General features: G+C 44.7%; 1 protein-coding gene across 3 annotated transcripts in view; it reads left to right on the forward strand.

Moving 5' to 3' along the window:
- The first annotated feature begins 12,261 nt into the window (after positions 1-12,261).
- CACNA2D3 (calcium voltage-gated channel auxiliary subunit alpha2delta 3) overlaps positions 12,262-17,400 on the forward strand; it is a 795,368-nt gene continuing 790,229 nt past the window's right edge. For all 3 annotated transcript variants that reach the window (XM_047777080.1, XM_047777060.1, XM_047777070.1), the window contains exons 1-2: positions 12,262-12,555; positions 13,217-13,298. In XM_047777080.1, coding sequence (XP_047633036.1) covers positions 12,434-12,555; positions 13,217-13,298 — 204 coding nt within the window. In that variant the 5' untranslated portion in view covers positions 12,262-12,433. The remainder of the gene's footprint in view (positions 12,556-13,216; positions 13,299-17,400) is intronic.

Genomic DNA, 17,400 nt, shown 5'->3' on the forward strand with positions numbered 1-17,400 from the left:
GTTTTTCAATATATGAGAATTTCAGTTATTGCACAGCCTCACCAACACTGGCCTTTAAATTTTAACTATTCTAGTTGATGTGTGGTGGTATCTGTTAATTTAAATTAGCATGACCCTTTTGATGATGATGATGAGCAGCATTTCAGGGTTTTTTTGTTTGTTTGTTTTGGTTTTTTTGCCATCCATAAATCTTCATTTGTGATGTACTACTCTGTTGTTTGGATTTTGATAGCAGGGAATGCTCTGCACATATGGGGCAGGTCTATGGGTAACCTTTAATCTTCTGCTCAGTTTTGCTGTGAACCTAAAACTGCTCTAAAAAATAAAGGCTATTAAAATTTTTTAGGAGTTCCCATTGTGGTGTGGTGGAAATGAATCTGACTAGTAACCATGAGGTTGCGAGTTTGATCCCTGGCCTTGCTCACTGGGTTAAGGATCCCACATTACTGTAAGCTGAGAAGTTTGCAGGTGTGGCTAGGATCCCATGTTGCTCTGGCTGTGGCGTAGGACAGCAGCTGTAGCTCCGATTCACCCCTTAGCCTGGGAACCTCCATATGCCACGGGTACAACCCTAAAAAAAACAAAGAGAAAATTTAAAAAAAAATCTTCATTTGTGAAGTATCTGTTCAAATCTTTTGCCCATTTGTAAATTGTGTCTTCTTAATATTGAATTGTAGAAGTTCTTTATGTATTCTTGCTGCAAGTCTTTTGTTAGATATTGTCTATTCATTTTTAAAGATGTCTTCCAAAGAGGTGTTTTTAATTTTAATGAAGTCCAAGCTATCATTTTCTTCTTTTTTGGTTTAGTATTTATTGTGAGCTTGTAGTAATCTTTGCCTGCACCTGGGTAATAAATGTTTTTCTTTTATATTTTCTTCTAGAGGTTTTACACTTTTAGCCTTTAGGCTTATATTTATAATCTATTTGAGTTAATTTTTGTGTAGAGTGGATGTAAAGACTGAAGTTCATTTTTTTCTGTATAGATTCCAATTGTACAGAAGACTGTTCTTTCCCCCATTGAGTTAACTTGGACACTTTGTTGAAAATCAAATGACCATATAAGTACGGATCTTTTTCTGGGCTCACTATTCATTCTATTTATCTTTCTGTCTATACCTACAGTAATATCACATTTTCTTGATACTGTACCTTTACAACAAGTTCTAAAGTTGGATTGTACAAGTCCTCAAACTTTTTCTTTTTCAAGATCATTTTGTCTATTCCACATGTGTTTTATTTGTATTTTTAGAATCGGCTTTTCAACTTTTATAAAAATGTTTTTTGGGGAGTTCCTGTCGTGGCGCAGTGGTTAACGAATCCGACTAGGAACCATGAGGTTGCGGGTTCAATCCCTGGCCTTCCTCAGTGGGTTGGGGATCCTGCGTTGCTGTGAGCTGTGGTGTAGGTTGCAGATGTGGCTCGGATCCCGCGTTGCTGTGGCTCTGGTGTAGGCTGGTGGCTATGGCTCCAATTAGACCCCTAGCCTGGGAACCTCCATATGCCTCGGAAGCAGCCCTAGAAAAGGCAAAAAGACCAAAAAAAAAAGAAAGTCTTTTGGGATTTTGGATGGGCCTATGCTGAATTAAGAGATCAGTTTTGGGAAAATGGACATTTTAATAATATTAATGGTTTAAGTCTATTTATTAAGACTTCTTTAATTTTGTACAAGAATGTTTTGTTGCTTTTGGTGTAGAAGTTTTGCACATCTTCTCTTCGATTTATTCCCAGCTGCTTGTTGTTTTTTAAAGTTCCTTTGTTTCTTACTGATACATATGAATGCAGTTGATTTTCATATATTGTCTTTATGTCTGTGCTAAGTTCATTCATTAGTTTTAGTAGTTATTATATATATACATATATATATTTGGTAGATCGTATGGGGTTTTCTACATATACAAGTGTACCATATGCAAATCATGAAAATTTTACTTCTTCCTTTCTAATATTTTTTTTGCCTTATTAAACTGGTTAAAATTTACAGTACAGTGCTAAATACAAGTGGTGAAAGTAGACATCTCACCCTTTTTTAATTGTAGAGGGGAAATGTTTGATGTTGTCAAATTAATTATTCAGGTTAGTTTGAGATTTGCTCCTTACCTCAAATATTTCTCCTTAAATATATAACTTCTAAAAATCTACTATGGAAAAATGACCATGTTTATTTGACCCCTTAGAAAATTTGACTAATGAAGCTATTATATGATGAGGGATCAACTCCTCAATTACATGTAATTGGAAAAGTGTAGATGCAAGATCATGATTGAATGAAATGGTCAGCCAGTGAAGGAACTTCTACACTCTATAAATGGGCTGAGGATTTAGAGTACTCTTTTTCCATCAGGAAGTTATGCTCAGTTCTTATCGCCAACTCTAGTCCATGCTGAGAGAAAGAGACAGAGAACTATTGACGATGAGCACTTCCAACAGTGGCTAATCTCGTGCACACTTATATTTGCCTTTGTAATGTACATGTGCTTAAGTAGATCATCTACTAACCTAAATGATTTTCATTTATCTTATTTAAAAACTAGTTTATTTTCTGAAGTGTAGCCTTAGTGAATAGTATGAGGGGTTGCTGACTGTCACTGGGGAAGCTGACTTGGGATAAGAAGTTGAGGGTAGTGGCTTATCCAAAAATTGGCTTCAAACCGAAGGTTTACCATTTCTATTTGAAACCTGATCCATTCCTGCAAAAATTTAAATATTCCATTTATCTTCACTTTAAAAGTAATATAGCAGAAAACAATTTACCTTATGATTGTTAATATTCCTAGAATTTATGTACCCTTGGTCCCCAAAACATGGTCACGAAAACAAATGTTTTAACATGTGATAGATATTGGCACAATTCCAATTCAACACTTCAAAGTTCAATGTCATCAGTGAAAGCCACTAAGGGGAAAGCCACAAATGCATTCATTAGGTCCTGCTGATGTGGTCATTGTCTCAACTCAAGAAAACATGTATCCTTTCCTCTTGACTTGATGGCCATTCTAGCTTTGAGAAGTGACTTCTTCCCACCACTTGCCCCCTCATTCATTAGCACTGGTAGATCTGCCTTTCCTACCATATCACAATTTTGGAAAGGTGATGACACACATATCATCTTTTTGGAACATTTATGCTATTTGGATGTGACCTGTGCTAATACATCCAGACATACTCCACTTACTCTACACATTCTCCATACTCATAATTCTCTTCTCTGTGCTTTTTGTAAGGATTCTAACAATACCAAAATGCTGAATGTAAACAGTGAAATGTTTTATTTCAACTTCCTGGTCTTGTTTTCTAGAGGGAAGCAACATTGACACTTCAGCATGTGCCTCTTCAGTCTGTTTCATGTATACACACTTGAAAGATACATAGTGTGGTATCCTAGTAGAGTCATATCTATGTTACACCTGTATCTATATCTATACTTAAAAAAACACAAATAAGTTTATACTAAACATATTTTTCTACAACCTGTTGGTTTTTTCAACTTAACACTCACTTGTCATGGACCACTTGCCATGTGGACATGTCAGTACACAGAAGTCACCTTATCCTTAATGGCTTTATGAAATTCTATTATGTAATTGACTGTGATTAATTTAACCAGTTCTCTTTGATGGATGCTTAGAGCCCTTGTCATTTCTCAAGATATTCCCAAAGAAATGGATCCGATCATGGAAAGACATTTCTTACATCTCTAACCCCCAGAAGGGAGTCTGCCCTCTATGAAATCAGGCAACTTTAGATTCAGATAATTAGAAGGTGTGCTATGCATGAACACTTCCTTATCTTCCACTTGGCTTGATGTTTTGGATGTAACACAAAACTAGAACAGTAGCCTCAGCATATGTTGCAACTGTTCATTTAGGGGCTCCTCATTTCACATGAATGTTTTCTTGCCCAGAGAATGATTGCTGAGCTCTGTCTGTGTGTTCCAGTGTGGGTGTCAGGCCACCATTGTCCAAGGCCCAAGGTAGAAGCCAATTTAAAGGAATCCTCTCAATTGGGTGCCAGACCCACCCTGCCCTAGGACAGATTGCCTTTTGCAGACCAGATAACTGCTATGTTATGATTACTTCTCTCACATGCACACGTATGCACACAGTCAGACATATGCATAAAACATCAAGTCTGTATACTCACACATATGATCACCTACCTGTGTAAGCAGCGACACATACAGACTTGTGCATCCACCTGCTCACACACTCATACACTCATATCAAGACATTCTGTACACACATACATATGCATGCATGCATGTTTGTGTGTAATACACTCATATGTACAACATATATATAGTGTGTGTGTGTATATATCTAGTATATATCTAGTATATACACACATACAGAGAATCACTTTACTCAGTAAAAGGTTATTGGGGAACACAATATTGTAAATCAGTTATACTTCAATTTTAAAAAAAATCCAATGTATAATTTAAATAAACATTTACCCCGCTTTCCAGGAAACAAAGTTGTGGGGGTTCACAGCTAGGGTTTGGGGTTGGGGATGGGCAGGAGAGGGCTGGAGGAGCACATGGCCTTGCTAACTCAGTCGCCACCCCTCAGGAAGAGGGGCCAGTCACCTCTAACATCTGTGGGCCAGCACAATGCCAGGTTTTGGGTGAGCTGCTCCATGGCCAGCTGGACGTTCTAGGTCCTTCCTCTGGGATGGGCTTGTGCCACTGACCAAGGACAAACTTTTCAGAGTTGGGGACAGCTCTAAGGTAGATGGGACACATCTAACACAGAGTACCCACATGTCCACCCAGTGCCTTTTCCTGTATTGGGAATTCAAGATCTCTTTTCAGGTCAGTGGAAGGTTTAGAAATGTTCAAAGGGGTTATCTAGTTTGACGGAATTCAGCTGCAGCTGTCCTAATGCCCGCTTCATGCAAGGAGCCTTGGCACAGTGAACCTGACACTGTCTTCAGGGCTATCTTTTCCAACAGCTACATTTCAGATATCTCCACAGAGCAGGACATATCTTCTAAGAGCGGAACGCTCCTGACTCACAATGGTCTCCTTGGCACATGTCTGCACCTTGAGTACCACTGAAGTGCTGGAAATAATATCACTGTTGTACAATAAATAGAATTTTTATTTTTATTTTTTTGCTTTTTAGGGCCGCACTTGCGGCACATGGAGGTTCCCAGGTTAGGGGTCGAATTGGAGCTATAGCTGCTGGCCTACACCACAGCTACACCAACATGGGATCCAAGCCTCATCTGCAACCTACACCACAGCTCACAGCAACGCTGGATCTTTAACCTACTGAGTGAGGCCAGGGATCGAACCTGCAATCTCATGGTTCCTAGCTGGATTTGTTTCCATTGCGCCACAATGGGAACTCCAATAAATGGAATTTTGAAGAGGACAAGTAGATTTCTTTCCTCTGATGGCTTAAAAAGCAGCCTTCAGTATGGCATTCTCATAGTGTTTTCAAACTTTTAGGAAGTCTTTCTTGTCTCTCTTTTCTTTCTCCAACCAATATCCTCCCATAGAAATGTGTCTGAGCACTTCTCCCCAGAGAAACAGGTTCCCTGATCCTCTCCTTCTTGGCAAATCTAGTGCTTTTTAAAAAGCTCTGTCTTGGATGAGGTGGATGCTGCAGGCTGAGGAAGAAGGAAACAGGCAGGACCTTGGGAGAAAGGAATTTCAAGCTGACACCCATTCTAGCCATTCAGTTGATGTTTATTGAGCTCCCATAATATCAAAGGCCTTGCTGAAGTCATTATAGTCACGGTGATGAAGATGGGCATATCCCATCCACTGAGGGAGACATGGTGTAAACAAATACATCACTCTGCCAGTAGTGATAACTGCTAGGAAGAAAACTGAAGCAAGGTAAGAGCACAGAGGTTATGAATGCATGTGTGTGGTGGGGGGGGGGGAGTGGGAGAGAGGTATGTGTTTTTCTTTTATCTGGGGAGCGTCAGGGAAGTTCTCCCCACGAAGGAGACATCTGAGCAAATACCTGAATCCAGTGAGAAAAAACCATGGGAGCCTCTGGAGGAAGAGTCCTCTAGGCAGAGGGCATAGCATATGCAAAGGCCCAAGGTGGGAAGGAGTTCAGTGTTTCCTGGGAGCTCCAAGAAGACGGTGGGAGCTCAGTGAACCATAGGGAGAGGGATGGAAACTGAGGCTGAGGGGGGTGGGGTAGGTGGGAATCACTTGGGTGCCTTGGTAAGGAGCCTGCATTTTATTAATTTATTTGGCTGTGCCCGCAGCATGTGGAAGTTCCTGTGCCAGGGATCAAACCCGTGCTGCAGCAGCCACCCAAGCTGCAACAATAACAACGCTGGATCCCTAACTTGCTGAGCCATAGAGGAACTCCAGGAGCCTGCACTTTAATTGAAAACAGAAACCACTGGAAGATTTTGAGCAGGGGAATGACTACAGTCTGATTTTTGTTTTGAAAAGGATAGCTCTGGCTACTGTTGGAAGAAGGAATGCATTTGAAAGGGGTAAGGGGAAGGGATGTCTCATTAGGAGTCAGTGGCAAGAGCTTACAAAGGATATGATAAATAAGGGTGGGCCAGGCAGTGTAATGGGGATGGAGAAGTAGGCTCTGTGTGCGTGCATGGATGTGTGTGTGTGGTGATGGTAAAGCAGGAAGATTTGGCACCCAAGGCCAGAGCAATAGCAAGGTGGGGAAATCTGCTTGGGAAATCTGCTCTGTAAAATGGAAGCAGTAACAAACATTTGTTGAATTCCTAACTGCATTGTCCCCTTGTACCCTCTCTCTTTCTCTTTTTTTTTTTTGCTTTTTTAGGGCCACACCCACAGCATATGGAAATTCCCAGGCTAGGGGTTGAATCAGAGCTACAGCTGCTGGCCTATGCCACAGCCACAACATCAGATCCAAGCCTCAACTACGACCTACACCACAGCTCACGGCAATGCCAGATCCTTAACCCACTGATTGAGGCCAGGGATCCAACCTGAAACCTCATGGTTCCTGGTCGGATTTGTTTCCACTGCACCATGATGGGAGCTCCACGTTGCACCCTCTTTATGTCTGTGTGAGGTCTGCCCTGTGGCACTGCTGTTATCCATCTTTTGTCGTTGAAAAAGTGTGGCTCAGAGATGCTGGGTAACTGCCCATTTCTAACAGCTGGTGTGAGGGTGAGCCATGACTTGAATGTAGCTTTGTTTGACCCTAAAGTCATAATGCCACTAGGCTGTGCACTACATTTCATGTAAAAGAAGCCTCATGCTTGCCAACAGTGGTCCATGGCCACCAGTGTCAGAATCTTCTGAGGGCTTATTAGAAATACAGATCCGGAGTTCCCGTTGTGGCGCAGTGGTTAACGAATCCGACTAGGAACCATGAGGTTGCGGGTTCGGTCCCTGCCCTTGCTCAGTGGGTTAACAATCCGGCGTGGCCGTGAGCTGTGGTGTAGGTTGCAGACGCGGCTCGGATCCCGCGTTGCTGTGGCTGTGGTGTAGGCCGGTGGCTACAGCTCCGATTCAACCCCTGGCCTGGGAACCTCCATATGCCGCGGGTGCGGCCCAAGAAATAGCAACAACAACAACATGACAAAAGACAAAAAAAAAAAAAAAATACAGATCCCCTTCCACCTCCCAACCCAACTTGAAGCTACTGATTCAGAACCTCTGAGGGCTTGAGAACCACCTCTATAGGGGATCATGGACTCTAAGTGTCTCCCACATTTTGTCCCAGGGACTGACTGGCCCCAATGTCTGAACTGTTCCAAGAGGTATGAACATTTGTCTTCTTAATTGTCTTGAATAAGTAATACATTCACAAGGTCCCCAAATCAAAGTGATTTAAAGTGATAAACACTGTGAAGTGTCACTCTCAATCCCCATCTACTCTCTTACTCCTAGTCTCCCAACAGGGAGTAACTGTTAGCAGTTTCATGCATTTTCCATCGTTTTCTTAGGCAAATAAAAATATGCCTTCTTGGAATGCCTGCTATGGCACAGCGGGTTAAGGATCTGGTATTGTCACTGCAGTGGCTCAGGTCACTGTGATGCAGTGCAGGTTTGATCCCTGGCATGGGAACTTCTATATGACACAGGCATAGCAAAAAAAAAAAAAAAAAAAAAAATTCTTATTTTCCCCCTTCCTTTCTTACACAAAGGTGAAATGCTATATACTCTGTTATATATTTTGCTTTAAAGAAAATTGATATATTCTAGAGATCTTTTAACATTCATATATAGAAAACATCCACATTTAAAAAATAGCTGCATAATATTCCATTGCATGGATGCACCAGTTGTTTTAACCAATGATATGCTAAGAGCCAGTTGGATTGGTTCCAGTCTTCTGCTCTTAGAGATAAAGCAGTAATGAATAACCGCATGTGTACATCTTTTGGCAGCTGTAAGGTAAAGTCCCAGAAGGGGATTTCTGGGTCGAAGGTTAAATCATTTGTCATTTTGGTCCTTTGGGGTGGACCATTCTGTGTCTCCATAAGCAACAGAGTCTTTCAATGGTGTTTGTAATCTATAGCAGTCCATCTTCCCCCCGCTTTACCATCCTCATATGAAATTCTGAGACAATATAACTTGCTCAAAGTCAGAATTAAAACTGAAAAATCAATATGATGTTTCATTTGGTAACAGCAGTATAAATAAAAGGAATTTATTATAGAAAAAATAAAAATCTTAAAATAATTTATGATAAAATCAGAAGCATTTCACTATGTTAAGTGCTCCTGTTTTTGCACCTGTAAGCAGACTAACTAGGAATGCCACACCCCAAATACAGACCGATACAGAGGTGCTCTGTTGGTGACTCAGGATCTGGGAGCACAGGTGCAGTTAAAGAAGTGATTTTCCAAAATGGTAAAAGACCAAACAAAAAAATACAACCTTCCTGGGAAGGTTCTGAACAAAACAGAAAGCAACCTTCTCTTAGTTTATACTGTAGTTACATTTCTGGAAAATTCATTGTCTATTAGAACCACGCAAAACTCCTTTCTATTTATATAAAAAATAGGTTTAAGTTCTAGATTCAGATGATTATAAGCAGATTTTTCTCCTACCTGAATGTCTAGTGGGTCCTCTGAAAATCCTGTGGGACACAGGACAGTTTTTCCTTGTGTGGGACTGTTCTGCTTCCATCCATGAAATGACAATCAGATTCCAAGTCATTGTGACAAATAAGGAAGTCCCAACTGTTAAGTATGTCCCCAGGGGCAATGCCTTTTCCTGCTCTGAGAATGCCCTCCTTTGGGTTCTCTGGAATCCGTTCCTTAGACCAGAACCTGGTGAACATTTAAAAAACATTCACTTCTGTTTCATCATGTTTCACTTCTGTTTAAATCTCTTTAGTACCTCTTCATCATGGCAGGACAAGTATAACATCTTTAGCTGATGGGACGGAATCTGAATGCCTGTCAATGAAATTTATTGGCTGGATTCAATGCTTCAGTGAGACTTGGGTATTGAGATACAGGCTTTTGGGTGAAAAGAACAAGTAGGACCGTATGCCATAGCTGCACTTGGCAAATTGGAAGGATTTCTTGGTCCCTTGTCCTGAGGTGGCTCCATGAACCCCCTGCTCTGCTTTGGAGACACGCCCCCGCCCCCGCCCCCCACCCTTTAAATGGTGTCTTTGGACCACTGGCTAAACTTTCTGGGCCGCTTCTGTTATATGTAAGTATTGGGTGAAAAAGCTGAGAGGCCCTTTCAGCGCTGATTTTTGTGATTCTGAAAAGGATGATAGGACTTCAAATCTGTGACATGTTGAGCTCTGATTTTATTAATATCACATAGTTTAAATATTTTATTTTTGAGAGAGTAGGAAGTGTTTAGTGGGATCTATCTTAAATGTATTGTGCATAAGGCTCTGTTTAAGCTGGTGTGTACATTATAAATGCTCAAGATGCTGTGATTCCCTGTGTCAGGACTCCTCTCCCAGTTGCTTTCCAGTTGCCTCCAAATGCCTGCAAAGTTCACCTGCATAAGGCTGGCAGAGAATAAGGACTTAATCATAAAATGTTATCATGACCTTGGTGCTTACGTGGCCCTCAATATAGTCCAGCAGTCAAGTGGTTGTTTATATATGACTAAGCTGTATTATTTGCTGTGCCTCAATTTTTTCATCAGTTAATAGGGTAACAATAATACAGACATTACAGGTACGTTTTCTTCATACACACTGTAGTTAACCTCTTGTCAAAGTGTATAATTATGCACTTACAATTATGGCTTTTGGACATTAAGCCTTTCTTTCTCGATAGTGTATAAACTCCTTGAGGGCAGGTGTCTAATTTGTTCACCATTGGATCTCCCCGGCACATTCACGGTCCTATCAGGGAGAGAGGCTTGACAGTTTTTCACTAGATGAATGAGGGAATTCATGAAGGCTATTATCACATAGATACCATGTTGGAGGCTTACAAATAAAGCCTAGTATGTTTTCACTCACTCACACACTTATTCATTCATTTAGAAAGAAGGCTCCTGGGGTCTGACAAGAAAATTATTTTTCTCCCAGCCCCCAATTTGGGTAGCAAAGCCATTCGGACCCCTTGCTCCAGGGTCAGGCTGAGCTTTTCTCGGTTTGGATCGGCTAGCACACTTCCACAGACGGGAGGTGTGCACAGAAGCGGAGAATTCATTATAACCGGTTAGTCATCCGTGGAGATTGTAGACGTTGCCCGTGGGCGGGACGCACCTGGCGCTTCCCGGGTGGGGCCTGCTTCCTGCGCTGTGCCCAGAGTTGGGAGCACGACGGGCCCACGGGAGCCCTGGCCATCCCCGCACTCAGTAAAAACACCAAGGCCCCTGGGCGGTCCTTTCCCCCGCGCAGCCAACTCTGAGTGAGATTCAGCCCTACATCTGCTGTGGTAACTTTTTGCAGGGATGCTGGGCTGGAGAGCTGGCCTGGATTCTTGCCGACACCACCAGGCGAAAACTGGAGCCCACCCTCGCTCTCTCCCTTGAAAGTCGAGGGAGTTGAGACTGAAGGCGGGTGACAGGGAAGAACCCAAGCCCTTGTAGGGGAGTCATGCAAACCAGGCTAACTCGGGCAGCTAACGCTCGGGGACACCCCGCGGCAAATGGAGCGCACCGCTCGCCGGGGGTCAGTGGAGTTGATCCTGGCGGTCAAGGATGACTCAGCCTCGCTCGTGTCGGTCTTGGTCTTTTCTGCGGGTCAGCGCTAGGGCCCCACAAAGTTCTCAGTCACTGGCTAGACCTCTTCCTAGAACCCTTGCAGGTACCGGGGCTCCGAAAGCAGGGTCCTGAGCTGGGGAAGGAGGAGAAAGACTCCTCAGGTTCCCGGGGTGTCCAGGGCTTCCCCGACTTCCTTATTCCTCGCCCCCGCCTAGGCGGGCCTCCTGACTGCTCCTCCTGTCCAGCGGGCGGAGGTCCGAGTGGGCAGCGGGTGAAGCCCCTGACCTCAGAGGACTCTCTTATTCCCGAAATTCAGGGAGTCCTCCAGTCAGGATGCACTCGGCGCCGCAGTGCTTTCCCTCCGGGGCCCCGCCACTCGCCGCAGTCGCGCGGACCCAGGGCCTTAGCCGGCCCAAGCGCAAGCCGTTCGGCAGCCTGGCCTCGGTTCGGGCGCGTCAGGGCGGCCCCGCTACTGCCCGAAGGCGGGAGCCCCGCGCTCGTGCTCCCGCGCCGCGCAAGCAGCGCCTCCCTCCGCGCCTTCCCGGGTCGGCGCCGCGGCCGGAGGAGCAGCGGCGGGCGGCCACGCGGCAGTGCCGGCGCCAGACCACCGAGTCCCAGTCCTGTCCCCACCGCACTCCGCTCCGCGAGACCCCGTCCGCCGCCGCGAGCCCCAGCCCCTTTCTCACACTTTGGCTTCTTCCCCGCACCCCTTGCCCTCCCGAAAACTGCGCGGCGGGCCGGGGGGTCGCAACACCTCTGGGATCCGCAGCACCCGACCCGCCGCAGCCCGTGACGGGGCTGGGTCCTCGCCTCCCGCCCGCAACCCCACCCCCACCCAGCTCCTGGCGTGGGGTCGCGGGGGCCGGCCCAGGGCCAGCTCGAGAGTGGCACCCGTGGCGGCGGACTGCGGAGTTGTAAAGAAGTCGGCGACCGCAGTGGGCCGGGCGGGGCAGGGCGCGCTCCGTTGCGGCCAAGGACACTGGAGTTTGCGAGTCCCCGCCCGCGCGGCGCCTCCCGCCCTCCTGCCGCGGCCCGCCGGACTCCCGGGGCCGCCGAGGCGGGGCCCGGCGGCCGCTGCTGCGAGAGGCGCGTCTCCCTGCTTCCTCCCCCGCCTGCCTCCCTCTCCACCTCTCTCCCTCCCTCCTCTTCTCCGCCCTCCCCGCCACCCTCTCCCCCCTCCCCCCGCTCCTTTTTCTGCTCCCCAAGTGCGCCCGGCGTGCGAGAGGCAGGCGGGGAGGCGCGGAGCAGGCAGCCCAGAGCGCTCGCCCACCGCCCGCTCGGCGCAGCTCCCAGCGGTCGCTCTTGTCGCCGCCGCCGGCGCGTCGTAGGTAGCCCAGCATGGCCGGGCCGGGCTGGCCGTGCCGCGCGTCCCGGGGGGCCTCGGCGCTCCTGGCCGCCACGCTTCTCTACGCCGCGTTGGGGGACGTGGTGCGCTCGGAGCAGCAGATCCCACTCTCTGTGTAAGTGCCGGGTCTTGCGCCGCCCGGGGAGGGGACCCGGCTGTCCGCCCGCGACCCGCTGTGCTCAAGTTTGGGCTCCTGCAGGTGCGGCCGGGCAGGACCTGCAGCGGGCGTTGGCCTCACCTTTCGCACTTGCAGGCTCGAACCCAAGTGGGGCGGCAAGGCTGGGGTGGGATCCCCTCTCCCATTCCCTAGGCTGGCGAGTGAGCCCTGGAGAGGCTCACTGCCAGTGACAACACCAACTTTGAAGCCTGTTTACCGCATCCAACTTCCATGGGCCGTTTATTTACTCCCTTTCTTTGCTATCCTGCCATCTCACTTCTTTTTTTGGGGGGGGGGGATGGGTGGATTTCTTCTGACTAGTCTTTGCCAGCTGATGCCCAGTTTGGGTGGTCAAGTTCTCAGGCAGTTAATTAAAATGAAATTCAGTGATCTTTCCAGCGAACCCTTTGCGCATTCAGAACTATGTTACCCCCTCGGACCCCCCCCTCCTGAGCTGCGCTTTGCAGTTTGGTGCTGGCAGATTCTACCGAGGCGCTTTTTCTTTTTTCTCCAATGTTATACCGCCCGGCTCTTTCAGCCACAGCCCCGTGTGTGCGTGTGCGTGCGTGTTGACTGTGACACGGTGTTACATTTGTTCCTGTGCCCTTTCTCCTTGTAGGGTGAAGCTCTGGGCCTCTGCTTTTGGTGGAGAGATAAAATCTATTGCCGCTAAGTACTCCGGCTCCCAGCTTCTGCAAAAGGTAAGGTTTCTGTGGTGGCAAGAAGCGATGATTTTCCAGCACAGAAAATGGAGGCAGATTTAGTTTTCCAAACAAACGTGAACCCCAAGCAGCATCAGTTATCAAAGGTGTCTCTGATCCCCTGGTTTCTTGGCAATGTACTGTGCAGTGACTTCTCCCTACCAACGGGTTATTTTTAGATGACACTTGATTCTAAACACAAAGAAAAGCAGGATACTCACTGGCACTGTCCTGGCTGGGGCTCGGAAACAGTGTTTTTGCATGGCTCTCTTCAGCGTCGGTATTGCTGTTTCAGTGTGAAAGCAGATGCTCCGCTGGCCAAAAAAAATGCTAACTTCATCCAAGGGGCAGAATCAGTGCCTATGTTATGATGTCTTTCACCTTGCCTGCGTTGGAGGCTGGGGTTCAGTGTATCAGAGAAAGGAGCTGCACTATTGTTTGTCATCCCTGCAGTTGTACAATCCCATTATTCCCCAATCATCTAGACCCAGGGCTGGGATGCATTACATCATTACAGATAAGGAGAATGAATGTGGTTATCTTTCCACTCAGCTGCACTGCTGGGTAATAACCTATGAAAGTAGTCCACAAACTTAAGAAATTGGTCTTCGTCCATATAATTCTGGAGAGTAATGAGAATGGAGAATTGATTATTAGGCTTTTATCAAAAGCTGCATCAATTTTAATTCAAACAGGCAGCATTATGCTTAAAATTACATTGTGCGATATATGGTCCTTTTCCCTTCCCTCCAAGAAAAAAAAGAAAAAAATGGGCCAGGGAGGAGAGATTAGAGGGGTTAAAAAAATTTCAAGTTAACAAATCAGCAGCATTAATCCAAGAATTCTCTTAAAGAATAGAAAATAAAATTGGCCTTTAGGGGATGATTCTCTGAAAATGGGTACAAACAGCTTAAATTGTTAAGTTAACTTTTAAGCATTTTAAAATGTGCTTTTTGGGCCAATGCAACATATGTGTCATGCATGCTGCCTGGTAACCAAGTACGCATTTTATTTATGGCATTCTGCTTCAGAGAGTAGCATTTTTGGGGACATTATATGAGACAATTTTTCACATGAAATCCAAATATCGTAATGAAGCATCAGCCTACAATAGAATGACAGAGGTTAGTCTGGCTTAAAATTTACCAATAGCCATATTCTCTGATCTCTTGGAAAGACTGTTTGCCCAACTCTGTTATTTCGGTGTGGAGTTCATTGAATTATAGGCAGTTGATAAAAACTTGAGGTTATGATGTACCTTTATGGACAATGATAATTTATGTACCTGTGACCTGCCTCTCAGTTTATAGGAGTTGCCTGTTTTGTTAGTATTCTTTTAATCTGGATCAGTCTGTACCCTTTTGGCATTTTGCCTGCGTGTCAGATGTTTTATGTGAAGAGTTCTGGCCTATTGCATCGCCTGTGTGTTTTCTTTATGCTTTTAAAGAAGAGAACGTTTTGTATAACTTTAAAGAAATATTTTTTCGTCTGCATGTTGTAGTTTAGCAGCACCTCTGAAAGTATATCTTCAGAGGCTGTGATTGTTTTTTGGTTTTGCTAACATCTCTTCTTGCATTATGTAGGAGCACATGAAATACATTTTTTCTTCCTCTTTGAAGTTAACATACACACAGACATACACACAGTCACACACACTACACAAAACTCCATCAACCATATTATTGGCTACTCTATAACAGCAAATTGGAAAAAGCTAAAATGCTTCTCTTACCTTCTCATCAGCATCCTTTCTGATGGTGAATTCCCAAGCCTTGCTTTGCTTTTGTCATGTTTGCAGCTTGACAATTGGGTAATTATTTCCAGCTGTTTATGGCTTTGTTGTCATTTCTTGCTGTTGCCTGGCATTTTGTAATGTGATGCGAGGGGAAGGTGAAGTGTTGCTGGGCATTAGGTTGTGGGGTGGGCATCTGTCCTTTCATTTGTATTGCGGTCACCGGCCATGGGGTTCTGAGATACCCATGGCTTTGGTTTGCTAGGCAAGGATTTCCATGAATGGCAGGGCAGAGCATGTTAGAAAACTCGGGGAGCATTTTTGCAGGTATCCTTTGGCCATCTTAGTCTGTTTGCCCCCCAAATAGGATTATATTTTTAAAATCAGCAAAGAGCATTGATTTAGAGAGCTCAGAGTATGAATGAGAAAAGATGAGAAGTCCTCAGAGTTTGGGGAGGTGTGACATCATTTGGAAAAGCAAGAAGATAGTTGCCTTTCTCTTGCCTATTTTCAAGTTTCTGGCCATTTGCATGAGGAATTACTCCTCTAAGTCAAAACCCTATGCACCCTTCCGTCATGTCATTGCATCCTTGACAATTAAGATACCCTCAAAATGAGTTGGAAAACTTGGTTGAAAAATGCTTTAACACTGCAGTAAGGGGACTCAGAGGGGACAACACTATGTTGCGTAATCGACTGAAATTATGCTTTTAAGGCATGGGTGTTTAAACTTGATTTTCAGTTAAGTAAGTTTTGCTGTAGACTACTGTACAATTTCATGTACTACATGTACTTTCTGTACTTGACACTTTGTGTTGTGATTTGATGTAGTATGTCCATTTTCTGAATGGGAGTTTAGTAATTTTTGTACTCAGGCAAAAACTTTACAAAATAGTTATTGTGAATATAAGTTAAATAATAATTGGCCATCTATTTTAAGGTGTTTGGAGACTGGGAAAACTGCCATTTTGGTAACAGGCTTTTATTAGGTAATCTAAATGAAGGTAGCCGTATTATCACCTATTTTATCAACGTAAATACAGCTCTTTCACAATGTACCTCATTGTCATGGCTTCAGAAAGGAGAACATTTCACCGGTTGTTTGTCTGTGTAAGACCATGGCTTTCTTTACCTTAGCTTATGATAATGTATTTGGTATCCACCGCCAGACTACTATTTTTTCTCCTTTATTTCTTTGCTGAGCACAGGAATGGTGATCTATTAGTTCCTGATAAAGAGGATTTTTTGATTGATACAACGCTGTAGTCCATATTTTAGCCAAGTTTTGTGTTTCCAGTATAGAATGGAATTACCTGGGACGGAATTGGAGTGGATCTTGAGAGGTTTGACAGCCGTATAGGCTAGCGGGCCCCTGAAAGTGCAGTGCTGGTGTGCCGCTGTCTGCTTGTACCCTGCCTTCCTTCACTGGCAGATACTGCAGGGGTTTCCATTCACTTCAACTTTTAATTAACTTTCCCATTTGACATATTCATGTCAGTATTCACTTGCTGCTATCTTGCTTCATTTTCCCCAAAGAATGTGCTTTGTGTGGGTTCTTTGGGGGAGGCATAGTTTCATTACCTCTCTATTTTGGGATTCAGTAAGTAGCATTCTTGTAGGTCTGGTAACCTAGGCTGTTAAACTCATGGGCTCCACACCCCTAACACTCACAATAAAAGGTATTAAACTGGTTATGATTCTCATTTCATCCTCCTCAGGGAGAATTTGGTAGGAGCTGGGTTTGTCGTTCTGTTTGGATCTGCATTCAGGGAGTGCACATTCATGGGAATGAAGGGTTCCAATTACATTTTCCAGAATCGTGATGATAAACACAGAGCGGAAATACAGGTACTGTGCATCTCTGCCATTAATGCTAGAAAAGAATTGACATTTACCTTGGACGCCTCATGCAGCACTTATCAAATGTGCGCGCCTTGGAATGCATAACCAGGTTTTTGCGTTATCCACTATTTATTGAGAGGGCGGCTTTAATACATGAATGTGATGTCTCTTTCCATAGGACAGAGTCAGCAAAGTAAAAGGTTGGTTCTTTAAGCCATTGTGATAATTATGACTTTTCATCAATGTGGAAGTCGATGGACTTTTAAATAATTAAATAGGAGTATTCACTTATCAGGAATTGGGTAGCAGTGCTGTGCTATCTGTAGGAAGCCTGACACGCTACAGATTGCTTTTACTGGGGAGGCGCTTCTTGGCTGAACATTTTCGTTGAATAAACGCAGTTATTTGTCATCCTGCAAGATTAATGCATTCAACCTATGCTGCCCATGTTTTAATTCCTGACACTACTTCCAGTTACTGGACTTTGCCCTGGCAGATTATTTTTCAAAGTCTTGAGATCTTGGAAAT

Source organism: Phacochoerus africanus, chromosome 1 (genome assembly GCF_016906955.1).
Source record: "Phacochoerus africanus isolate WHEZ1 chromosome 1, ROS_Pafr_v1, whole genome shotgun sequence".
Lineage (NCBI taxonomy): Eukaryota > Metazoa > Chordata > Mammalia > Artiodactyla > Suidae > Phacochoerus > Phacochoerus africanus.